The 27,504-nt window shown below is 41.6% G+C and overlaps 1 protein-coding gene across 4 annotated transcripts in view; it reads right to left on the reverse strand.

Moving 5' to 3' along the window:
• The window catches only part of LOC119977997 (coiled-coil domain-containing protein 154-like), a 100,091-nt gene extending 78,308 nt beyond the window's left edge, over positions 1-21,783 (reverse strand). Inside the window, exons 1-6 of one of the 4 annotated variants that reach the window (XM_038819280.1) lie at positions 21,735-21,783; positions 17,126-17,644; positions 9,949-10,141; positions 5,776-5,858; positions 1,803-1,898; positions 619-736 (exon numbers count right to left, since the gene is read on the reverse strand). In XM_038819280.1, coding sequence (XP_038675208.1) covers positions 619-736; positions 1,803-1,898; positions 5,776-5,858; positions 9,949-10,141; positions 17,126-17,644; positions 21,735-21,748 — 1,023 coding nt within the window. In that variant the 5' untranslated portion in view covers positions 21,749-21,783. Of the gene's footprint in view, positions 1-618; positions 737-1,802; positions 1,899-5,775; positions 5,859-9,948; positions 10,160-17,125; positions 17,645-21,562; positions 21,659-21,734 lie in introns of those variants that run through there. The other 3 variants (XM_038819281.1, XM_038819279.1, XM_038819282.1) reach the window with 3 other exon arrangements.
• Between the last annotated feature and the right edge of the window lie 5,721 nt (positions 21,784-27,504).

Raw genomic sequence — 27,504 nt, forward strand, 5'->3', positions numbered from 1 at the left:
TACAAAAATGCAGCTAATGACACAAAAACACCGTTGATACTTGGTAGCTGAGTTATCCTAGCAATTAATAACCTGCACTTTGATATTATTCTTTACTTTTTGTTTTAAAAAAGTGAATGTTGCTTATTATTTCACGCTAGGCTTCTTGGGTCATACACTTGCCGTGGGGGAAGAGGGCAGACAGACAGCTCCTTCGATGTTACACAGAACCAGTGCTGCATGGAGGTGCATGATAGCAGACAATAGACAATTTCCTGGTTTTCTTTGTTCCCTTATGAGGAATCACCATTTGTACAGCAATATTACTGCACAGAGTTGGGAACAAAATCAGAATACCATTCTTTGGCACAAGTCAGTTCTCCAAAGAACTGCACTCCACATGATATGATGTTGTATGTTGCTGTTTAAAATATATTGCACAAAGCACAGCAGCTCATTTGCAGAAAATGCATTCAAATTCCAGTAATGGGTACTGTGTTGTGACTCTATATTTAGTTTTAAGGGCCACTGATTTATTTCTCTACATGCACTGTTTTCAAAAAACAAAGCAACAATTTCAGGAAAAGCAATCACAAGAAATTACTATAAATTATATGAAAACAACACAGATCAAGTTACCTGGGAGTAAATACTTTCTGGGAAATAGCTCCTGTCCATTTCCTTTTGGTTCAATTTATACAGATCGTCCTCCCTCTTGTGGTCTTGCTGAGCTACTGTAGCTGTCAACTCATTAAGCCTTGAACAAAAAGGGTTTCCTTCAAAGGTACAATCAGTAAATTACATCCAAAATACATGTGGCACTGCACCTGTCTGGATGAGGTGAAATTGGGCTCATGCAAACCAATGAACATAAGATCAAGTGTCACATTTTTGGGCCCTGGGGAGTTTCTACCCATTCATGCCCACACTTACTTTCATCACTGGAGAGCTGAACTCGCCGGCCAGACCAGCTCCTCAGAGATCGGGCCACCACTTTGAAAGGGTGACCCGAAAGGACTTACACCCCCCATCCATGGGCAATGTCACTCCCCACACATTATGGACATTACCTCGCACATCCCCAAGTGATGGCACCCTGCTATGGGATCACTGAGGGCCCCCCTTTAATTGCCATCCCATACCCACTTTTCCACCCCCCCCCCACCCCCCAACCTTCCAGAAGCACCTTCATACTTTTGCCCTGTACATCCCCCCCCCCCCCCCCCCCCCCCCACACACACACACACACACACACACACATCACAACCCCCCTCCACTCTCCTTTTATGGGCAAGGCTCCCCGGCCCTGACCATTGGCAGCGCCATCCTTGAACTCAGGCACCATGGCACTGCCATCCTGGCACCTTGGCAGTGCTCCTGCCAGCTTTGCCATGACACCCAGGCACCTTGGGTGGCAGAGGAGGCTCAAGGGGCCAAATGGTCCACTCCTGTTATTATACCTTCTTCTGATAAAACATTTCTTTCCAGACTCAAATGTTGAGTTTTAAACCTTCCATGTAAAAGTCAGTTGCCTCTTCGAATAACTCGACCTCAAGAGATGTAGTATGTCTCAAACTTTCATTCAAAATGTTTGTTCCTTTCTCTGAGCACATGGTGGTTTTATATCAGTTCTTTCTCTGACTACTTAGTAGTTCTACACAAGCTGATATAGTCGACTAATTCAAAACCTATTTTGGCAATCTATGAGTCGAAAGATTACACGCTAAAATCCTAACGAGCTTTCTGAAACGAATGTGGAACCCATTTTTAAAAATACAATTAGATTATTTCAGTCAGTCATAGGTAAATAGAAACGAGGTTACCGCGCATTCATCTTTTGTTGAAGAGTTTTTCCTTCTGATTCAAGATCAGTTTGCCTATTCATGATGTAGGAGAATGCATCTTCAATTTGCAGTAGTCTACAATTTTAAGTAGATCTTAGTATTAGTTTGAGTTACATCAAGATATCTAAGTCAATTAATTAAATATTAAAATAGTATAACTGCTGGACACCAAAATACAGTCACATTTTGACCAAATATTTAATTTAAGCGCTAACATCCGCTGGACAATTACACGGCACTGGGAATCATCTGACAAAGCGAAATCAATTGCTAATTGGATATTTCTGACAGATATTACTAATATCTGTAATATTACTCTGAAAAAGTTAGAAGAAATAAAACCACTTTGAACTTCAGCTAATCTAACTAATTTCAATACCCAGAGAGACATCCACAAGGGGCTTCACCTCTCAATCCCGACGCCTATTAAGTATCCCCTCCAAGGTATTTCGCACCCGAACACCCAACACCCCCCTGATGTCCGACCACCTCCCCAATTTTCAACCCTCCCCACAATTCCCCCCCCCCCCCGATGTCTGACCACAGCCATGTTCGAGGCACCCTCTCTCCCATCCCAGCTAGTGCTGTAAAATGGGGGCATTGCCAACTTTGCTCAGATTCTTTTAGATTCTGTGCTGGAGCCGCTGGCCTGCTGCACTGCTAGGATCTCCTCCGGCCTGAATCAGGGTCAGGCGAGACAGGCTCGGACGAGATTTGGCAAGTAATAATAATAATAAACTTAATGTCACAAGTAGGCTTCAATGAAGTTACTGTGAAAAGCCCCTAGTCGCCACATTTTGGCACCTGTTCGGGGAGGCCGGTACGGGAACTGAATCCGTGCTGCAGGCATTGCTCTGGATTGCAAGCCAGCTATTGAGCCCATTGTACTAAACCAGGCCCTACAGAATGGCAATCCAAAGCTGATTTCCAGTCCAATGAAGTTATGGTCCATTAGAAATGTTTTTATGATTAATTTATAACATACTGAATCAACAAAATTCACTGACAACTACTTTTAAAAATGCAATCATTGTTCAGACAAATTCATAATAGAAATATACGAAAAGAGGTTTTTATTTTAAAATCCAACTCAGGTGTCTTATTGATGTCCCAATAGAAAATCATGTAAGATACCGGTAGCACGGTAGCATAGTGGTTAGCACAGTTGCTTCACAGCTCCAGGGTCCCAGGTTCGATTCCTGGCTTGGGTCACTGTGTGGAGTCTGCATGTTCTCCCCGTGTGTGCATGGGTTTCCTCCGGGTGCTCCGGTTTCCTCCCACAGTCCAAAGATGTGCAGGTTAGCTGGCTTGGTCATGTTAGTGTCCAAATTGCCCTTACTGTTGGGTGGGGTACTGGGTTATGGGGATAGGGTGGAGATGTGGCTCTTGGGTTTCCAAGAGGCGGTGCAGCCTCGATGGGCCGAATGGCCTCCTTCTGCATTGTAAATTCTATATCAATTATAATAAGCGGCTATTTAATTGCTACAAAGACTAATGATACATTTTAATTTCAAAGATATTGAAAAATAGTATTTTCAACTCTACAGCATTATTTTGGGGTTTACTATAAATCTATTGTTAGTTAATTAGGTATCTGCCCATCTTAGCAGACAATGCACTGTGCCATACTGTATGATGATGCAAAAATAACATACATTTGATACACGTGAAAATTCAGTCATTGTAAACAGTTCATACTACATTATCTGTATGTTTGTAAAGGCAAGGAATATTCACACTCGTACAACTATTTTTTTCAAAAAAGGTAGTAGGAGAGGCAACATAACCTTTATCACAGCGGAGAATTTGAGGGATTGGTGATTTTGTTGTTAAACACCAGTGGAGCATGAGTAGACCAGTCGAGTCTACTTCGTCATTCAATACGATCATGGGTAATCTTGGGCTTCAACATTCTCCTCCTGCTTTCTGTCTCCCTAATTCTTTGGTGAACAAAAATCTTTCTCTCCCAGCCTTAAACGTATTCAATAATGGAGCATCCACAATCCTCTGGGGTACGGAATTCCAAAGACTCACTACCCTTTGAGTGAAGTGATTTCTCCTCATCTCAATCCTAAATGATTGGCTTCTTATCTTGAGACTGTACCCCCGTGTTTTAGACTCCCCAACCAGCGGAAACAAGTCTGTCAAGCTCCCTCAGAATCCTGCAGGATTCAATCAGACGGCCTCTCATTCTTCTAAACTCCAGAGAATCTCGGCCCAATTTACTCAGCCTCTCGCTATAAGACAACCCCCCGATCACCCAACTCTGTGTCAGAGTTCTCATACAAAACAAAATCTCCACTTTCTTTATAGATCCAAGAGGAATTGTCAGCAGCTAATATAGATCCTGCACCACAAAACTAAAGATACTAAATTAATTCTGATAAATTATCAGATATGGGTATATGGTATACCGATTCATTAAACTTCAGTGTACATATTTAATCAAGAGCTTTGTCCAAAAGACAGCATATAAATCAAGCATAACTATATCATTTTACTGCACCAATATTCAATTTCCTACTATTTCACTATTTATTTTCAATGAATAATTTGGCCTAACCAAATTAATAAAAAAAAGTACTGAAGTAATCATACATCATCTGTTATTTTCTCATTTTTAACCCTCTAACAACTACAGAGTGTGCTACACTAATGTGAAAAACCTTCATCCATTTAATACTTATACATATGTAATAGCAGAGTAAGAAGTCTTACAACACCAGGTTAAAGTCCAACAGGTTTGTTTCAAACACGAGCTTTCGGAGCGCAGCTCCTTCCTCAGGACTTGAGGAAGGAGCTGCGCTCCGAAAGCTTGTGTTTGAAACAAACCTGTTGGACTTTAACCTGGTGTTGTAAGGCTTCTTACTCTGCTCACCCCAGTCCAACGCCGGCATCTCCAAATCATGTGTAATAGCCACTTTGGGCTCAGTGTTTGGCAACACCATGCCAATTTTTGTTTTCCAAAATCGATACATATGTGCAGTAAGTCTTTTACTTGTTAATCTTTTCCACTTTACTTATCTCACTAATCATACTAATCTCACTAATTTCAATCTCACTAATTTCAATCTCACTAATTTCCCGTACCAGCCTCCCCAAACAGGCGCCGGAATGCAGCGACTAAGAACTTTTCGCAGTAACTTCATTTGAAGCCTACTTGTGGCAATAAGCGATTTTCATTTCATTTCATTAATTTTTCATTTAATTTCATATTGTTACTCCATACAGCAAAAGTTCCTCTTAAACACACTGTGCAAAACACATTCTTCCCAGTAAGAATGGACCAAATATCTAATCATATTTTGGGAACTGATTTTACTTAGGAAAAAGTATCATTCTATCTTTCAAATACTCCACCAACTACCATTCTGCGCCCCCCACTCCCGCTTCAACACTTGCCCCCAACCCGCCTGCAAATAAACACAGCCCTGGGCATGAGCATCTCCAACTTTGGGTGAACCTGCCCAGATTTTCTTTGAGTTTTGACTGGCCAGTCAACATTCTGAGGTGGTGTAATACAACTGGAAGCCAATGGACACCAAGCTGATCTCACAAACATTGGGCTATGGTGGCTCAGGTCATTTTTTCTCTGATATGAAAGGAGTGGAGACATTGATTTTGTTAATGAAAACCTTGAAGAGAATTAATCTAAAATGCATAGTGTTCAGGGACACGGATAGATACTTTACAATCATAGCCACAAATACAAAGACAAATCAGCCAGAAAATAAACCTAGTTTGAAACAAGGGAAATGAGCAAGAAGGAATGATTGCTGGGTTCCTTTCAAAACTAAGCAAGTTCAATATTGGGAGAAGAAAAAACTTCAAATATTTTGGCATGGGGAACACAAAGCCAAAATAAATAATTGGGCAGTATCACAGATTTTGTAGGCTCTGTCTAACATTTTTACCTATGAACCACATAATCATACATCAATAATATAGGTACCTCTGTTCGAAAGTGGTTTTTATTTGCATAACTGACAGTTCAGCTTGTCTTTGAATTTCATTTTGTTTTTTTATACTGGACAGCTGTAATACATACAAATACATTCTTAATTTCCTGCCTGAGGAAGTCCATATGAAAATTCAGAAGTAATCTTTTCTGGCATGGTTTATAATTTTGTGACAAACAAGGTCAAATTATATATATTATAAACATTTCACTCATGTTCCACGAAAAGTACAAATATTTTCTTGTCACTTCCATACTAGGCATTAGCACTAATATAACATTTTAAGGTGAACTTATAATAAATATTTCAGTGGAAATGAGTGACCACAGCAAGGCATACAATAAGAACATAAGAACTAAGAGCAGGAGTAGGAAATTCAGTTCCTCAAGCCCACTCCCCCATTCAATACGATCATGGCTGATCTCATCTCGGCCTCATGTCCACCTTCCTGCCTGCTCCCCATAACCCTTCATCCCGCTACTAATTAAAAGCCTAGCTATCTCCTCCTTAAATTTGTTTAGTATTCCGACATTCACTGCACTCTGGGTAGAGAATTTCACAGATGCTCAACCCTTTGAGTGAAGTAATTCCCCCTCATTTTGGTTTTAAATCTGCCACACCTTAGCCTAAAACTACGGCCTCTCATTCAAGATTGTCCAGCAAGGGAAAACATCTGCTCTATGTCCATCCTGTCAATCTCCTTTAGTATCTTGTTTACCTCCACTATAACTCCTCTCATTTGTCTTAACTCCAGTGAGTATTGGCCTAAACTGCTCAATTTCCCTTCATAAGACAAGTCCTTCATCCCTGGAACCAATCTAGTGAACCTTCTCTGAGCCGCCTCTAATACATTTACATCCTTCCTCAAGTAAAGGGACTAAAACTGTGCACAATACTCCAAATGCGGTCTCACCAATGTCTTATATAGTTGCAATAGCACCCCCTACTTTTATACTCTACTCTAGTAGCAATGAATGCCAAAACTCCGTTTGCAAAATAGGGATATGGCATATTTAAACCAACATTTTTACTAACATAGTATTAACATATCTTTAACATCACACACAACAATAGCTTACATTTACCTCTTACATAATGCTAATCAATACAATGACAGAATAACCCTTAACTGCTATCTTTATTTCCATTAAACAGCAGAACCATCTCAGATTCTAATCCATTTTTAATGTACTTGCTGTACAGAGATGTCTGGATACTCCACTTTGAGAAAGCGAGATCTTTTGAGTGATTGATAGAAAGGGAAATATTTCATCTGCTTTAAAGAAAGAGATGTGATCCTGTCAGAACAATGCAGAAACTGTCTTCATGGCTCGACTTGCATATCCCAACTAAAACTCTGAACTGTTTGGCAAGAAACTGCTAGTCTGTCTACAGACAAATCTTTAACTGAACTGCATTGAGAGCAGATAGTTGACTTCTGTTCACATCACAATCTAAAACCTAAACTGAAACCTCAACATCTGACTGCTTCAGGGCAACATGGTGGTGCAGTGGTTAGCACTGCCTCATGGCATCGAGGAACCGGGTTTGATCCCGGCCCCGAGTCACTGTCCATGTGGAGTTTGCACATTTTCACCGTGCCTGCGTGGGTCTAACCCCCACAAACCCAAAGATGTGCAGGTAGGTGGATTAGCCATGCGAAAGTGCCCCTTAATTGGAAAAAAAAGTTGGGTACTCTAAAGTTTGAAAAAAACATCTGACTGCTTCAGCCCTTGGCTCCTCTCATTAACGACATCATCTGACCACAATGTCCCTAATTAAATACTTCACAGGAAACCCCCTTAATCCAAACAAAAATCCATTAGCCTAAGCTTTTGTGATGCCTTAATTGCACCTCTGGCTCCCAAAAAGCTAAGTTGACTTGAAAACCAGGATTTTTAAAAACACCACTGCAGCAGTCACACAATATACATATAATACAATGTATCTGAAATTCCTACATTCATCACAATTTGCATGTGTGAGGGGCTGACACCACACACTGTATGTTTTTATAATATACATCAAATATATATATATATATATTTTAGAAATAACAATGAGCAGAGATATGGAAACCATGTGACATGGGTCTCTGGCTCGTGGAACCAATAATATTGCTTTGTTGAACATCATGTGAAGTCAACACCATCAGAAAAGTGAATTATCCAGCATCGATTTTCAACACACCAATCTCCAGAAAGGAGTACTTTATTGGACGTTGATTCTGGTCTCTGGAACCACATGTAACAATTTTTCTTTTCTCTATGGCCTTTACTGTAAATATTTATTTTCTTTCTCCCTCTCTTTACTATCTGAATGTGAGGAGGGCATTGTGAACCTTCTTTATGCATATGCAAATAAACTAACTCGGAGTGCATCAATCTTGATTTTCCTTTGGGGTTATTAATAGAAAATGGGATTACATCAAAACAGAAGATTTGAGAACTATGTGAACATGTAGAGGGAAACAAATTTAAATACATTTTTGTTTAGGAGGCGGGTGGTGGGCGGAGAAGTTAGAGCTATTTAGTTTAACCATCCTCCTGTCCGTAACACAAGCATAACAATACATTTGGTGAAAATGACATGTATAGTGCGAGTGGCTAGTGCTATTTAAAGGTAGCTTGCTCCTCTTAAGAAGGAAGTTCCTTGTGACTGCAAGATGTGGAGGGGGCTTTTGCACAGAAAGCATACTGCAATGTTTTATGATGATGCCGCAAAGAGAAAAGGTATGGAGGTGCCTGCACTCTGGATACTTGTAAAACAGGATGCGAGGTTTACTAAACGTGTTGCTCAATACAATCAAGATGGTGATTGGCTCACAGCCCACACAAACGCTCTGCTGATGTCACAACACATCACATGATGCAGGACCAGCAAGAATATATTCCCAGATTCGTAACAGGAGGTCTTGGTAGAAGTGCTGGAATGGAGGACATATGTCGGCTGGGAGGAAGGAAACCTTGTAGACAAATTCTCAGTTGGTCAAAGGCAAAAATACCAGTGCTACAAAAATATGAAATCTGCACAGGAAACTAACAATCTTGAGCTGTCATGGTCATGACCTCATCTTCAAATGGCTTATCCTACCAACTGCACCAATGGCTTAATTCACTGCTCAATTCATTACAGCCACATTGATAGAAATTGTTGGAAGATTAAACAATCAGAACTCAATCTTACAGTTTATATGCTTTACTTTACCCACATTCATTTCACAACATTTCAAAGCTTACGCATGCAGTTCAGTTCATGCATTTGCGAATACGATTACTCAGCTGCAACCTTCCCAACACACACCTGGGAGAGTGTCTGTGGAGGTCAAACCACTTTCCTTTCTTAATAGGCCAGCATTTGTGTTCCCACATCTGCCACTCTGTCAAGGACCTTATTGTCCATCAGCTGGCCAACCCAGACAGCCATAGTGCAGTCTGAACCTCTCCTTATAGGCCCAGAGTTGCTCAAAGTTGACGTACAAAACAATCTGCAGCTTCCTCAATTGGAGGTCGGCAACCTTTCATCTCTCATATGTATAAATATGTATTGGAATGTGCATTTTCTGGTGGGTTTTATTCTCAGGTTGAATGAAAGAGGGCCATCAAATGGTCGCTGATAAAGGAAGGGGAAAAAAAGAGTGTGGAACTGTTGGTGAATGAGGAAGTGTGGCCGATGTTACTGGCATCAGTCATTAATTATTTAATTATGTAGAGCAAGGGCAAAAAGAGGACATTGTAGCTGTCCTTCCTCTTCCAAATTGCTATTGCATTTTCTCCACCAGTTCCTCACCTGATGGGTGATGGCAAGGGCTGTTTTTAGATACCCGCACAGCTGAGAGCTGCAAGCCTCCATCAGAGTCATCTAACCTCTTTGATGTCCTTTGAGTACAATAGCATTGGAGGTCTCCCCATTAAGACCCATGCTAAACCAGTACAGCAGGAAGCAAAATATGCAGATTTGAGCTGGTAAGAAAATAATTTGCTTGTGGAAACCTTCGGCAAGCCAATTTCACGTGAGAAAGGGAGATAAGCAAAATCTGAACCATTGGATTTTTTGAAAAATATTTAGTCTATGAATTTATACATCCTTGAAAATCACAAGGACTGACTGGTCTAAAGTATTTAATCTAATCCTAAAATTTAAAATATATTTTCAACAATACTTACAATAATGTTGATATCATTTACCATTCTTTTGGAAACTTTTTCCATCTCTTCTCTGATTAGTTTAATTTCAGAGTTTTGCCATTCCATTTTATTCTTTTCCTGCCCGAGGCCATTGAGCAAGTTTGAAACCATTGGCTTGGTCTGGTTTCTCTGGTCCTCAATCTCACGCACTACAGTCTGTAGTTCTCCCATCCTACAAAAACACAACTCACTTTATACGGTAAAATTTAGAGAAGTCTTGGCTTTGGAAGTAGCATTGCATACAATATTAATATGTTCAAATATCGTGAAACGTAATCGAGTTGGCACAGTAAAGTCACAGGTGTTGTCACCTGTAATTTAAAAAATGGAATGCAACTCTTAATATCGAACTATTTTATGTAATTGAAAGGATAACAAAAAAGTAATCGGCGGGGCTAAAAGTATCACAGCAAATATTGAAGCTACTGCAACTGTTGCGAAATAAAAAATTGGCAAATACTATAAAACAGAAACTGTTATTGGGACATAGTAAAATCTTACCAAGGCCTGGTTTTTCGACAGTCGGGAGTGTACACTCGGTGGGCCCAACGGTGGGTGTTATTCCAATTAACAGCCACCCAGCGTGAAATGTGCTGTGTGAAAGGCTGAGCACTGCCGGGGAAAGCAGGAAGAGGGAGGGTGGCGAGCAAAGGCAACATGTGGGCTGGCGCTTCCAATGTGCTCCCTCAGGGGAACAGCCAGGGCAGAACTGGCTCAGGGAGCTGCTGACCCGGGAAAAATAAATATCAATGTTAAAACTATGGGTGCCTAGGCAGTAAATCATCTTTAGACCCCAGACATATTTGTTAATTTTATTTGAGCCCTGACCTTTCATCCGGCCCTGGAGTGAGGTTGCAGCTTAAATGTAAAATGCTAGGCCAATCTTCCCACCTGCTCACTGTTAAGGTGTAAAATCTCAGTCAATTGCCGTTTAAATAATTTAGATTGATTTCCTGATTGTTGGTGAACTAGCTTCCGACTCATGCGAACACCTGCCTGCTGAAAGCGCATGATGACATTGGGCCGCACGGCCGACATCTTTTCGCACGATTGATGTTAGATGCTTTCAGATCGGGCAAACGCTCAAGTATATACACAAATTCTGGCCCAGGTTAAGTCAGCCACTGTTTAACTGAAGTCTGCTAACAACATGCTGCAAGGAATGTTTGGAAACTGCCCGATGAATAACATAACCTAAACGCAGACCAAATGTTCCCACTGGTAAGGCAATCTAGAACAATCTAGAGGTCACAGATATAGTTTGAGAGGGGGAAGATTTAGAACTGAGATGAGGCAGAGGGCGGTGAATTTGTTGAACTCGCTGCTCCATAATGCTGTGGAATCTGAGTCATGAAATGGTTTCAAGAAGGATATAGATAGATATATTTCTGATTTTAAAAAAGGGTTAGAGGGGTATGGGGGAACAGGTGGGGAGGTGGATTTGAGACCAGGAAGAGATCAGCCATGATCTGATTGAATGGTGGAGCAGGCTCTAAGGGCTCAATTGCCTACTTCTGCTCTCAATTCCTATATTCCGACCTGCAAGTTGGAGGAGCCAGTTGGGGATTAAGATGGTCCATGAGCCTCAGGAATCTCCTGATCAATTAATGCACTGATGGATTTTTGGACTCTGTTTCCTTTTATTTCTCAGTCTTATATTGTATGTAGTCTGTTTGTGCCAATGTGCCAATAAAGGACTTAAGGGGTGTGGGTGTGGTAGCCTGGCCCCTTTAAGGGGCATGTCCTCACAGTCCATGTGACTGGCTTGGGGCCTATTGTGCGGGTGTGCCCAAACCCTGGCCAATGAGGGATCAGTGTGGGTCCCACTGAGCGGGAATCTGGTCAAAGTGAACCCAGGAGCCAGAGTGTTAACGTCTACATTACAGACTCTGTGCCGATACATAAGTTACCCTTGTCAGTTGTCAATAAACACTTCATTCTTCATTGGTATCATCTACTTGGTATGACCTCGTGCCACCACAGGCACAAAGAATAATCTCTCTCTTTAACAGGCCAGCCAAGTATTAACCAAACCCACCTCCGCCACCACTCATACCCTCCCATTCTAATTAGCTCTACAAAGAAAAGACCCGGAGGGAAAATTCCAACCTCGAGGAGGAGTCAGAATGAACCCAGTCCCTCATCTCAGTTCTTCCCAGGATACACAATCTGCCAGGCCATCGAAGGAGAAAGCCATGGATTCTTAAATTCAAAATGACAAAAGACCTAAATAAAAACCTGATACGGTTGCGGGGGGGGGTGGCATTTTTGCGAGAGCAAGATAACAGACAACAATCGCCCTCATGCTCACATCTCGCATGCCCCTGCAGGAGAAAAGACAGTAATAATCGGCAACATAAGAGTAACATCCAGGATTATAGAAGACTTTCACGATAATGACAACATCTTTGTTGCTCGAGAAGATTGACGCCAAGACCTGATCAATGAACGCTCCTCAGGATCTCTCAAGGATTCCAATGAACGACTGCAGCGCCCAAGCAACCCACAACCTAGGACACGACTTTGAAGGATGGGGGGAGTGGGGATGGGGGGTGGACTAGACCCCACTTCTCTCCAGGGACCAAGCTCACTGACTTACCTTTCCTGGCCCCTACCTCCTGAACCCGTCAGGATAAACAACACACCATGCAGCAGGGTATCAATGTCTTGAAGGTGGACCATTACCATGGAGAGTGCTTTTCCAAATGAAAGAACTCTCTCATGCGCCTCAATCATTCTTCCAAGGATACCTCACAAATCTTCAAAGTGAGCACTGAAGACCTGCACCACAGAGCTGAGATCTTCATCCAAAAAAACATTCTCAATGATGGTCACCTTCCGGATGCACACAGCACCACCGGACTGTTCACCGGAGACCCTGGCGCTCTGCATACATAAGAACATAAGAACTAGGAGCAGGAGTAGGCCATCTGGCCCCTCAAGCCTGCTCCGCCATTCAATTAGATCATGGCTGATCTTTTGTGGACTCAGCTCCACTTTCCGGCCCGAACACCATAACCCTTAATCCCTTTATTCTTCAAAAAACTATCTATCTTTACCTTAAAAACATGGAATGAAGGAGCCTCAACTGCTTCACTGGGCAAGGAATTCCATAGATTCACAACCCTTTGGGTGAAGAAGTTCCTCCTAAACTCAGTCCTAAATCCACTTCCCCTTATTTTGAGGCTATGTCCCCTAGTTCTGCTTTCACCCGCCAGTGGAAACAACCTGCCCGCATCTATCCTATCTATTCCCTTCATAATTTTAAATGTTTCTATAAGATCCCCCCTCATCCTTCTAAATTCCAACGAGTACAGTCCCAGTCTACTCAACCTCTCCTCATAATCCAACCCCTTCAGCTCTGGGATTAACCTAGTGAATCTCCTCTGCACACCCTCCAGTGCCAGTACGTCCTTTCTCAAGTAAGGAGACCAAAACTGAACACAATACTCCAGGTGTGTCCTCACTAACACCTTATACAATTGCAACATAACCTCCCTAGTCTTAAACTCCATCCCTCTAGCAATGAAGGACAAAATTCCATTTGCCTTCTTAATCACATGTTGCACCTGTAAACCAACCTTCTGTGACTCACGCACTAGCACACCCAAGTCTCTCTGCACAGCGGCATGCTTTAATATTTTATCGTTTAAATAATAATACCATTTGCTGTTATTCCTACCAAAATGGATAACCTCACATTTGTCAACATTGTATTCCATCTGCCAGACCCTAGCCCATTTACTTAACCTATCCAAATCCCTCTGCAGACTTCCAGTATCCTCTGCACTTTTCGCTTTACCACTCATCTTAGTGTCATCTGCAAACTTGGACACATTGCCCTTGGTCCCCAACTCCAAATCATCTATGTAAATTATGAACAATTGTTAGCCCAACACGGATCCCGGAGGGACACCTGAGGGACACCAACACTGCTTTGTCCTGCTGTGGACCTTCCTGTGACGCTCTCTCCAGCAGATTCAGTTGTGAGATCCTGGCCTGTTTGTGTCTCTGGCCCTCTCTTCTTTATTAAAGAATGACCCATATTCAGTTCTTCACACAGTTCTGTTACTTACTTGCTGGCAGCTATAAAATGGAGGAATTTCTCCTCTGTGATTTTGTGTCAAAGCACGGACGTACAGGACGCGTGACGTCAGTCTACATGCCAGACGCATGACCTGCTCTCTACCACCACTTCTGGTGGGAAGGGTCCATAGTTTGTAGTTAAAGGCCGGACGCGGCCGGCATTCTCAACTTAAAAGCCGTTCATGGCCGATTGTACCCCGACCCTCCCAACACCCGCTCACGACCCACCCACGGGTCACGACCCTGAGAAAAACCCTGCTCTAAGACACTCCTTAAAACTATCTCTTTGATGAAGATAATCTGACCTAACTCCTCAGGTGGCTTGTTGTCATATTTTGTTTTAGAAATCCCCTGTGAAGTGCATTGGGATGGTGAGTGTTAAAACACTGTATTTATACAGCACTTATCACATCCACCGGATGCCTCAAAGCACTTCACAAGACAATAAAGTACTTTTGAAGTGTAGTCACTGTTGTACTGGAAGAAATAGCAGTCAACCTGCTCACAACAATCTCCCAACAGCCAGGTGATAATCAACAGATAATTAACTGGCTTTCTTATGTGCTGTTGATTGAAAGATAAATATTGGCCAGGACACAGAGGATAGCTCCCCTACTCTTCTTCAAAATAGTGTCATAGAATCTGTTCCATCCACCCAGGCTGGCACTGGGGCGTCGGTTTAACATCTCATCCAAATCATGGCACCTCGAACAGTATGGCACTCCCTCAGTATTGCACCGCAGTATCAGCCTCAATTTTTGTGCTCAAGCCCTGGAGTGGGACTTGAAACTTGGAACCTCAAGATTAGGAGGCTGGTGTGCTACTAGCTGAGCCATGGCTGACACACTAATTTTTTTCAATTAAAGTTGCTAATCAAAACAAAGATGATTATGAGGAAATCTGGTGTTTAAAATTGAAAGGTTTTTCAGATAAACTAGGAAACATTATTCCCATTGGTTGATGAGTCAGGTTGAATACTACCATTAACGTAACAAAGGCAAAAGTGAGTAGAATCTTTTGCACAGGATTGTTAGAATGTGAAATGCCCTACCAGAAAACCATGGGAGAAGGATAATCAACTTTCTTAAAAGAAAAATGGAAAAATAAAGCATTTATATATTTTTTAAGTGCAAAAAAAAAAGATGAATCAATATAACAAGAAAGGTGTTACAGAAACCTTTCACAGAAAGCCAACATGGACTCAATAGGCTGAATAGCCTCCTTTTGTGCCGTAAAAGTCTATGATTCTAACTAAATTATGATCCATAACTTTCTTGACGTAGCAATCAGCAGTGGGCATTCGGGGATCAGGGTGTGTTGGGGTTTGGATGGAGTTGTAGGAGGGTCCAGTCAGGTCAGATCGGTGGAGCCAGGGAGTGGATCCAGTGTGGTTGGGGGTGATCGGGAGTGGGGGAATATCGTGGAGGGGTGCTGGTGTGCTTAGATTGGGGAAGCTCCCTGGGAGTGTGGGGGGTGGCCCCTGGAGATTCGGTCTGTGTCTTTAAAATAGTCACAATGAAGTTAGTAGTGTTTTCATTTCTTCTCATTCCATCAGAGTAATTATTAGTGTAACACTGGCAGGGCATCCGAAGTTAGTGAATTAAATTGTTTTCTCGGATGGTTCCCAGCGCAATTGTCCAGGGGGAGTTGCTGCTTCTGGACAATTGTATAAACCCTTACCTGGGGACTTCCAAAAGGGATCCCCCGTGCATCTTTAGGGTACCCCCCAAATCCGACACTGGGGAGCCAGGAATTTGCAGGCCAATATATAGATGCTTTGGGAGAAATGGACAAACATGTTGCTGTCAGTTTTCTAATTAAATACGGCTTCAAATAGTGTATCTGTGTACAGTGTGATATCTGTTACAAGTATAATATTATCACCTTGATTTCGTATCAGCATATTCTCTACACAACAATAATGGGACTGTGATTAAGCATCAAAAACAATGATACAGATCTGCAATTACCCACAAGCACATCACATCAAACTTACAACCTTTATTGTTATGAGTGAGAGATTTATAAGATTTTTTAAAAATGTGCCAGACTTACTGACATGGAAACCCTGGTCACAAAAAGAGAGATAAATAGAGAACAATAGTTGTTGCAAGCTGCAGGGGGAAAAGCTATTCTCTGTTAACCACCAGTCAGAATGCAAGTGGGGGTATGAGCTCTGGTCAATGAGACAAAATCCATGAAAACTTAAGGACACTGGAAATTTCACCTCGGTGTGACTGGAAGAAAGAATCATCAGACTGGACCTTGCTGCTGGAAGTTTGTTGAGGAAGTCTCAGATGTCTAAGGGAAATCTTTTAGCGGAGGACAAATTTCTTCACCCAGAGAGTAGTGAATCTGCGGAATTCACTACCACAGAAATTAGTTGAGGCCAAAACGTTGTGCATTTTCAAGAGGGAATTAGATATAGCCCTTGGGGCTAAAGGAATTAAGGGGTATGGGGGCAAGGCGGTAATAGGGTATTGAACTTGATGATCAGCCATGATCATAATGAATGGTGGAGCAAGCTCGAAGGGTCGAATGGCCTCGTCCTGCTTCTATTTTCTACGTATGTTTCTATGTGAACGACTTTCGATAGACAATGAATGTTATGGTTCCAGGAAATAGGAAGAAGTAAACATGTTGGAAGCTGGGAGCAACTTTGGACAGATTCCTGTAAGGTTTACATCACACTCTCTGAAGAATTGGCATGTATAAATGTTGTATAGGACTCTGTTGTGTTGGGAAGTTATGGAGAATATATTTTCTGTAGTTTAATGTATTAGTTGCCTACTTAGTAATGTTTAGTCAATGTTATGTTTAGTCTATGTTGTTCTCAAGTATGTTTGTTACAGTAAAAGTCTTAAAATGGGACATCTTATTGGGTGGTCCTTTGAGTCGGTCACCGGGAATTCAACTCTCCTTTTAAAAGTTATCTTCCCCTACCATGATCGTAACATTATTAAAAACTCACTAGGATCTGTGAACAAATGAATACAATTACAATCAATCCAAATGTAGGATTCTGCATTGCACCTTTAAGACAAATTGCATCAATGGCAATTATTCTCACCTGTGCTCAAGATTACTCTTTTGTCTTTTCATATCTTCCTGCTGATCATTGATAACTTGATCCAGTTGACTCATATGATCTAATATCGTATCAACTGTCCTTTTCTCAAAGAAAAGCATCCCTTCTGCCTCCTTTAAACGAGACACAATCTTTGCAATCATGTTATTACTGGTTCCAATACTGTCCATAATAGTTGACCATGGGCTATGCTGGTCTTGGAAATTAATACCATTGGTTCCAATTTGTTTGAGTTCATTTTGAAGTTGTATAACCTCCTCGCGTAAGGAATAATTTGCATCTTCTACCGATTTCACTCTGGATTCTAACAAAGATATCTTTGAACTTTCATCAACATTGTCTGGAGTTTCAGTCTCAAGGGACGGTAGCTTTTCTCTGTTATAATCGCTGTCCTGTAAGTGCTGGCCCCGTCTACCTGCACCATATTGTCTCTCTTTATCGGGATCTGGCATATAGAGATTCGGGAGGATGCCACGCCGAGGGCTAGCTTTACCAGTTGATCTAAAAAAGGTCATTTAAAAATCAGAATCATCTTTGAGAAAAGGTTTTTAATTTTCTGAACACGCAAAGAACCTTTATCACTCACAAATTGTATTTCTAACTTTCTGGTTTTGGTTGATCCATAGGTTTTCTAAGATTAGTTTAATTAATGTATACTCAAGAATGAATTCTTTTGGTTTTGTAGGTATAAGGTATCGTGATGCAGGCTTTAATTTACAAAACATTCTAATTTGTACCTGTGCAGTAATTAAATGTGCAGAATCATGGATTATCCAAGCATATTTTCAGTGAACTTGCTAAACTTATTTTCTACTGGTGCTATTATAAGAATAATAATAAATAATAATAATAATCTTTAATAGTGTCAGAAGTAGACTTACATTAACACTGCAATGAAGGTACTGTGAAAATCCCCTAGTCGCCACACTACAGCCTGTTCGGGTATACCGAGGGCGAATACAGGATGTCCAATTCACCTATTTATGTTATCTTGTATCTCTACATCCTTCCTTCCAAATCATTAAGTGACCATCATAAAAAATTTTAAAAACAAAATATTTAAAGCTCCGAGCAGCAAATTAACTGAATCATTATTCATTGAAAATCTTAAAAGGCTAAGGTTGAAACAAGGAAGATAATTAGTTTCTGCGAGTGAAAGCTAAACAACAAAACACAGTTTCTAATGTAATAGAAACTAGGAGCACGAGTAGGCTATTCGGCCCTTCTAACCTGTTCCACTATTCTATATGATCATATCTGAACCTCTATGCCAATGTCACATGGGCGGCACAGTTGTTAGCACAGTTGCTTCACAGCTCCAGGGTCCTAGGTTCGATTCCCGGCTTGGGTAACTGTCTGTGCGGAATCTGCACGTTCTCCCTGTGTCTGCGTGGGTTTCTTCACACAGTCCAAAGATGTGCAGGTTAGGTGGATTGGCCATGCTGAATTGCCCTTAGGTTAGGTGGGTTTACTGGCCTATAGGGGTATGTGGGCTTAAGTGGGGTGCTCTTTTCAAGAACCTGTGCAGACTCAATGGGCCGAATGGCCTCTTTCTGCACTGTAAATTCTGTGATTCTATGATTCCCACTTTCTTCCCATTGATGCCATTAAAATCTAAAAAATTATCTATCTCTTTCTTGAATATATTGAGTGACTTGGCTGCCGCAGCCTTCTATGGTAGAGAATTCCACAGGTTCCCAACACATTCCTCATCTCAGTCCTAAATGGTCTACAACATATCCTGAGACTATCCCCTGGTTCTAGGTTCCCCGATGATTGAAAACATCCTCTCTGCAACTAGTCTGTCCAGCCTATTCAGAATTTTATATGTTTCAATCAAAGGTAGTGAACCTGTAATAAATTAACTTTTTTCATCAAGATATAAGAAATATAATTATTTTGGAGGAGGAGCTGGAAGGTGAGATAGAGGAGGGCCTTTGGACGGACGCGTTGAGCACAGTCAACGCGACCACAACTTGTGCCAGGCTCAGCCTGATTCAATTCAAGGTCGTTCACCGGGCTCACATGACAGTGGCCCGGATGAGCAGATTCTTTGGGGTGGAAGACAGATGCGCAAGGTGTGCGGGAGGACCAGCGACCCGTGTCCACATGTTCTGGGCATGTCCAAAGCTTAGGGGATTTTGGCAGGGGTTTATAGAACATAGAACATAGAACACTACAGCGCAGTACGGGCCCTTCGGCCCTCGATGTTGCGCCGACCTGTGAAACCATCTGAAGCCTATCTGACCTACACTATCTGCTGATGTCATGTCCATTGTATTAAAAGCAAGGGTGGCGTTGAGTCCAGAGGTTGGATTTTTGGGGTGTCGCAAGACCCGGGAATCCAGGAGGAGAAAGAGGCAGACGTTCTGGCCTTTGTTTCCCTGGTAGCTCGGAGACAGCTACAAGCTACTATTAGCTTGGAGGGACTCGAGGCCCCCAAAGGTGGAGACCTGGCTATCGGACATGGCTAACTTTCTCTGCTCGGAGAAAATCAATTTCGCCCTGAGAGAGTCACTGTTGGCGTTCAGCCGGAGGTGGCAACCATTCATCAACGTCTTCACGGAAAATTAATCGTCAGCGGGGGGGGGGGTTAATTAATGGTGGGACCGGTTAGGGAGGGAGGTGGTTTTTGCACTATGTTTATAGCCTCATGTACATTGTTTATGTTGCTGCTGTTACAATGCCAAAAAAACACTCAATAAAATGTTTATTAAAAAAAAAATTATTATTATTTTATGGATTACACACTGTGTTTTGTTTGTAGAAAATGTTTTGTCACCTTATGCTCTAATTAGCTTAGAATATCTGCATACAGTTATACAAATGATAAGTTCACATGCCACAAAAAATAAAATTTGGAGTGAAATATGAAATCTTAGTGAATGACGGAACTACTAATGCACTTAACCAGTATGAATTTTAAGAATTGAAAAGAAAGGGGGATCATGGAGAAGAAAGGTGATTTAAACAGAAAGAGAGAAATAAAGAAAAAGTAGAATATCTGAAACGTGACATTTTTTAAATCTCTAACAGCAATTTACTCATGAAGGAATGAGGCTCAACAGTTCATAGCATTCCTTTTTGGGTCAGAGAGATTGATTGGCATTGCATGACAATTGAAAAACAAAAGTACACCTAAACTTGGTGCCAAGTTTAATAGGCAATTAAAGATAGTGAAGTCTAAGGTGAGATGCTGTTTTGGGCAAGGCAGATGGCTGCATGGTGTAAATTAACCAGCAAGTTCTGAAGATGCGCACTTCATGAAGTAAGTCTTAATCCTCGGAATTGTGGGCCAATTTACACATGTTTGATTTTTCATTGACGTGCTATTATTTTCTAGGAATATTTGGCTCAATGTAGTCTATATACTATTTGATCATCTAAATCTACTTAATTCTCTTCCCTTTAGGGCAGCACGGTAGCATTGTGGATAGCGCAATTGCTGCACAGCTCCAGGGTCCCAGGTTCGATTCCGGCTTGGGTCACTGTCTGTGCGGAGTCTGCACATCCTCCCCGTGTGTGCGTGGGTTTCCTCCGGGTGCTCCGGTTTCCTCCCACAGTCCAAAGATGTGCAGGTTAGGTGGATTGGCCATGATAAATTGCCCTGAGTGTCCAAAATTTCCCTTAGTGTTGGGTGGGGTTACTGGGTTATGGGGATAGGTTGGAGATGTTGACCTTGGGTAGGGTGCTCTTTCCAAAAGCTGGTGCAGACTCGATGGGCCGAATGGCCTCCTTCTGCACTAAATTCTATGTAAATTCTATCTATGTAAATAGAAACCAACCAATCATGTGTTAAGGCGTTAAACCAGCATATCATTAACTTGTTTTGTATGGAATCTATTCTAAATATCTAATACGTGCTTGAGGGAATGAAATCTAATATGTTGTTTGAGATTTTTGAATTTTGCACTCAAAACCTTGATAATCTTGCAACTTGCTCACATCTTTATTAGCTGAATTACAATTCTGGACCAGACCCCAATGGTTGCTAGTTTACTGGACAGAAACCCCAATATGTATAACTAAAAAAATTAAAAAGGCTTCACTCTAAGCAATGTACTTAACTTTTAAAACTGAGGATTAATTAAATTCTCATCTTCCTAAAACTAGAAAATAATCTGAATTAGAACTACTTTTTGATGATTGCTCAACTATCTCTATTGCTTAGAAATGAAACGGCTTTCCTCCGAATCCCTTCTTTAAACTGGTTTTGAATCCTCTTGGGTGTCAGAAATTCACTGAAAGCTTAATTGCCACTTCAGAAGGCGACTTGTTCAAAGTTTCATTGTCAGTGGCACTATTTTCCAATGTGCTTCTCATGGCACAAGGTTAACAAGCACTCGACATAATGTGACTTCAAAAATCAAGTATAAAGTCCCCCCTGAACAAGAACCCATAATTCTGCCTCACTCTTACTGTATTGCAGAGAGGGTCGGTAACGGGATTCACTGCGATCGAAACAAGGAATTTCATTCATTGAAAAGACGGGTGCTATTTACTAAAGGGCTGAAACGCAAAATTGCCACAGCAACCGACAACTCCCTTCCACCAAGGCGCAAACAAGGCTGCCGCTCACTCACTCGCTCACCTGTGAACATTCATGGCGCCCCCTTCTTGCAGCTGTTACCTGTGCTGGGCTGACGTCACAATCAGCTCCTCGAGGTTCGGCGCGAGCGCAGATGAGTATCACGTGCAAGCGCCTTGTAACAATCCACCCAGACTGGCTCTCATGGCCTTTGCAGGGAGCCTATTGCTCCCTTTGACCTTTCTTATATTTTCACAGAATCATTCAATTCCCCTTTCTGAAAAGAATCACAATTGTCACAGAGCAGAAAGGAGGCCTCTGGGCCCATGAGCAATTCATCGAATGCCCTTTTCCTGTAACCCTGATATGAATTTTGTTTTCACCATTCCACAGTCTTATCTTAACGCCCTGTATGAGATAAAATTCGACAACCTTTGGGTTTATTGTAATGAGTTTAGAATTGTCATGTTACCGACTCACTAACCCAATTTATCAATACCCAGCTTATTAAATTTATATGCCTGAACTCCAACTCTCTACTTTGAAATAAAAGCCATGATGTGGCGATGCCGGTGTTGGACTAGGGTGAGCACAGTAAGAAGTCTTCCTCGGCTGAGGAAGGAGCTGTGCTCCGAAAGCTAGTGATTTGAAACAAACCTGTTGGACTTTAACCTAGTGTTGTAAGACTTCTTATTGAAATAAAAACCAATTACGGCAGATGCTGAAACCGGAAACAAAAACAGAAAATACTGGACACTCTCAGCATGTCTGACAGCATTGGTGGAGAGAAAAGGGAGCTAACGTTTCGAGCCTGGGTGACTATTTGTCAAAGCTACTTTTAAAGATTTACCATTATTATCCATGATTTTACGTTTCCCTCCAATGGATTTAATCTGATATGTAACTGCTTAACTTACTAAACTGTTGCATATGTTTCTCTTTGCAACTAGCGACAGTCCTATTTCTGTGCCGTCTACTCACATTCCATCCGATCATAAGCTTTATTGATCCTTTTAATCACATTTTGGTTTGATGTTGAAAGTTTCATTTGCTCTTTGTTTTTGTTTAAGGCAGTATCATTTTAAGGTGCTGACCTTTTTACTTTGTCCTTCAGTTTATTTTAGTTTAATTTTTTTCCATCAAAATATTTGGACATGCCCTTGCAGAAGCCATCAACTGAGGTCACCTCTCAGCATGCTAGCTCATAGCTTTGCTTAAATTAGAGAAATTTCACACAGGAGCACTGACTGAAGTTCAGGAGAAGGAAAGTGAACAATTTGGAATTAATTACTTTACAGAGATTGGCAAAGGTGTGAAATGAACTCCCCTGGAAACTGTGGCGGGAACTGTGTTGTATAAATTGAACAATTTACATGAACATATAACAAGGAAATTAATTGCAGGACAGAAACTTCAGGACTGATCTCATGGTTAGCACTGCACATTTCTAAGATCCTTAATCCCCAGGGTTAAAAGAATGGCTTTTGTCAATAATGTTATGGAGAAGGGATAGTTAAAACAGCCCCAATTTCCTCTTTCCCATCTGTCCATTGTCATGCCACCCCAAGCAAACGTGTGGTCAATTCCAGCCCCACATGTCCCGGAGTCAGAACACAAATGAATTAACCAATAATACTTATAAAAAATTCTGAAATCTTTGGCTGCTCAATAATTAGTCAACAGGTTTGTAAATTGAAACACAATTACTGTTTATTTACAACAAGATTAATGCTGAAGCACACAGCAGATACAGTTGGTCAAATATTAAATACTTAATCTCTTAATATTAAGTACTGTAACTTGCCTCCTCCACCCTCTATACATACATACACACACACACACACAGAAGACATGAAAGTGCAGGGAGGGGAGGGGAAAAAAGGAAATAAATGTAAATGATAGAGAAACCGGTCTTTGCTTTGGATTAATGTTTTTCAAACTTTTTCCCGGGACCCACTTTTGGCAACTGGCAAACCTTTGGGACCCACACCAAGCGACCTTTGCGACCCATGCTATGTTTACTTACCTTTTAATAAGAAAGGGGAGACTGCTTTGTCGTCACACTCACTTAAATCCGGATCAAAGGAGCAGAGGCCAATGTGCATATCAGGTGTAAACTTCAACCAGTTTCTTTGCACTGTCTTCATCTTTATGAACATGTAAATTCCAACCTCACACATGGGTCATTGTGAAGGGCAATAGCAATGAAATGTGCATTTTACTCAGCACTGGATACTCCTGTGAGATCCTACACCAGCATGCTGACTGCCTTCTTTTGGCATGTTTTTAAATGTGATATTGCAGGTAAGCTGCAGCAGTGTTGTCTTTTAATTTGGAGTCCGCTCTAAGTTAATAACTGACTTGGGGTCTCAACCTGAAAAGGAATTTTTCACACACCACTTCTCTTCAAATTCTGAAACTTCTCTCATTTTCCAGTACTTCCCTGCATGTAACACACATGGGCTTTGCCTCCTTATTTGCCTTGTCACAATTGACAAAACCATACCTCAAGAAATCATTTTTATACCTCTTTGTTCCGAATTATGTTTCTTTTTTCAGGGCCGGTAATCAGAGTCCCTGGGGTTCTTAATGCTACCACTGCTGTGTCCTGCTCTGGACTCTCCTGTACAGCTCTCTCCAGCAGATTTTGTTGCAAGATCTTCTCCTTTCGATAAACTGACTGAGTCTCTGGCTTTTATTAAAAAAAAACATCAATCTTCACAGTTCACTTGTCTTGCTTGCCAGCAGCTGCGAAATCAAAGCAACTCTGCTCTCTGCTATGGTGCCAAAAGCACAACACTGGACAATGTTTCTTGTCAATTCTATATGCAGAGCACCCGCTACTGCTTCTGGCCAGAGGACCCCATGCAGCCTAATCTGTATCTCCATTCAAAAGACAGCACGGTGGCACAAGTGGTTAGCACGGTTGCCTCATGGCGCCAGGTTCAATCCCGGCTCAGGGTCACTGTCCGTGTGGAGTTTGCACATTCTCCCCATGTCTGCGTGAGTTTCACCCCCACAACCCAAAAGATGTGCAGGATAGGTGGATTGGCCACGCTAAATTGCCCCTTAATTGGAAAAAATGAATTGGGTACTCTAAATTTATTTTATTTTTTAAAAGATAGCAGCAGCCGCAATTCTCCATGTAAAAGCCGATAGTGGCTGTTCGGCACTTCTCCCCCAATCAGCACCGTAGGAATGGCGGAACCTACCACTCCCACAACCTTCCTGACACCCATCCAAGGTCCACTGGCTTGCGACTCTGAAAAACCCTTCTTTAGATGATGCTTCTTGCAGACTTTCTCCACAGTAAGCTTGGGAATCTGTCCTTGTTTTGCAGCCTGTACTCACAATTTGCCTGCATAGACAGAGTCCCTTGTTCATTAAACCTTGCTCTCAGTTCGTGGTTCATTTCCTCTGCCTTTTCTGGAGAGATTTATCAGATTCTAAACCTTTCCTGCACCACTTGTAATGATTCTCCTGTACACAGGTTCATCCAGGTTTTCTGCCAGTTCAGAAACAGTCTTTCTGGAGGAAAACTGAGTGGAAAGAGTGGGCTCTCTTTCGAAACTGCCAGATACGTAACTGAAAGCTCCTTCGATCTCTGAAACATTTCAGTGGGAACAGATTCAATCACCACCTGTTACTGGGCAGAACACAGCCTTTAGGGCTAATTCATTGGTCATCAGCTAAATCAATCAAACCAAAACTCAACCAATCTCAGTCATTGGTGCCGGTCAGTCCACCACGCCAGTCCAAACCAACACAGGCTTCTGCTTGAATTAAGGGTACTGGCCACCTTCCTTAAAGGCACATGTCCATAAATCACCCATGGATCAAAAATGTAATGGCAAGAACAAAAGAAAAGGAAAGTAAGGGAATAAAAAGGAAGGACCCTTACACCATAGGCGGATGATGATTTAAATTTGTTATTAAAAAGCCATGGCATGTTTTCCCAATTGCTCCATTTTTGTGATTAACTTTTTTTCATAATCCACAACAAACTAATCAGGGTTAATTTAGGTTTAGTTTACATTCAAAACACAGTGTTCGTCGCTTCACACTCCACACACAGTAAGAAAAGGGGGGGGGGGAGGAGGAGTTTTACAGTATAAAGACCACAAACACATGAATATTAGAACATAGAACATAGAACAGTACAGCACAGAACAGGCCCTTCGGCCCTCAATGTTGTGCCGAGCCATGATCACCCTACTCAAACCCACGTATCCACCCTATACCCGTAACCCAACAACCCCCTCTTAACCTTACTTTAATTAGGACACTACGGGCAATTTAGTATGGCCAATCCACCTAACCTGCACATCTTTGGACTGTGGGAGGAAACCGGAGCACCCGGAGGAAACCCACGCACACAGGGGGAGGACGTGCAGACTCCACACAGACAGTGACCCAGCCGGGAATCGAACCTGGGACCCTGGAGCTGTGAAGCATTTATGCTAACCACCATGCTACCCTGCTGCCCCTAGTTCCAAGTGAGTTCCTGAATCCAAAGTCAGAGTCAAGGGTGTTTCATTCATGGTGGGGTTCCATTCTGATGAGTTTCTGGATGGTCAAACTATACGATAATCCTCAAAATAAATGATTCTGCTACTCCAATAACTTTTCTGTGAGGACCGCTTGGCAGAGGTTGGTCAGAGACTTATAAAAATCAAATGGACTTTGAAGAATTTGGGCTGCATAAAACAGTGGTCTGACTGTGAAGACCAGAGATGTAATATTAAAAAGACTGAAAGACCATAGGCTGGGTTATGTGACTTTCCTTCTCCACGATGACTTCAAAAGGGTTGTTTATCCAGCACCTGGAATTATCTTTGGTTTCAGGACTGATAATTTCTCAGTCATTGATTGTTGAAAGGGTTGTCATCACTGTTGAAGGCCTGTCGTTCGGGGAAGCCATTGTCTCAAACACACCCAATGACTCTGCTAGCAAGGTTGGCTTATCAAATGTAAATGCCATCCTATCCTTCACTTTGAAATTGGCCTGACCAGTCCTAGGTGCGATGAATTTGTTGGCAACTTTCTGGGCATAACGAGGGGCGACATTCCAGAAACTGAGAAAAATAATTTTATCTTTGAAACTCTTGGGGATAACACTGTAACAGAAACTTAACCTTGTGATCACGTCTTGTAGCAGCTGTCTTAATGTTCTTGGTTAAGCAAAAAAAAGTCAGTTTAAAATAAAATGAGAACAAGGAAAATTTTTAATAGCATACAGTATTGGGTCTCTTTCATAGGAGCCCAACAATATCCAAGATAAATATTTGATTAAGCTCTTGGAAAATTTAGTGAATGATTCTTCCCATCGTAATATATGGGCTAATTCCTTATTACTACGATGCATTTTCACATTAAATGTGGGCATATTTGTAGCCACAGCAGTCATTTTTCAGGAGTCAACTTATCTGTCACTGTTGTGTATATCACCAGGTATAAGTGAATGAGTAAGTAAATTAGTAGTTTCATAGACAAAAGTGTTCCTCAGTTTTCAAAATAGCGGATTTCCTCAGCACCTTAGGTGACGATTGACCACGAGTGGGATTCTCCATTCCTGCTGCAGTAAATTTTCGCAAGCAGTGGTGGGGGAAGTGAATTCAGATCAGAGAAATCTGGCCCACATGTAGACAAACTCTGATTCACAGCAGCTCCAAATTAATCACTGAAATTATATATTCAGATGGACAGCAGGATCATGAAAAGTAGATCAAGCAACAAATAGATAAGCATACAATTACTTTTTCTTTCAGATCCATTACCAAATGATTCGGACTTTTAAAAAAAAAGAAAATCTACAACCCGTCCTGCCATCACG

Source organism: Scyliorhinus canicula, chromosome 15 (assembly GCF_902713615.1).
Source record: "Scyliorhinus canicula chromosome 15, sScyCan1.1, whole genome shotgun sequence".
NCBI lineage: Eukaryota > Metazoa > Chordata > Chondrichthyes > Carcharhiniformes > Scyliorhinidae > Scyliorhinus > Scyliorhinus canicula.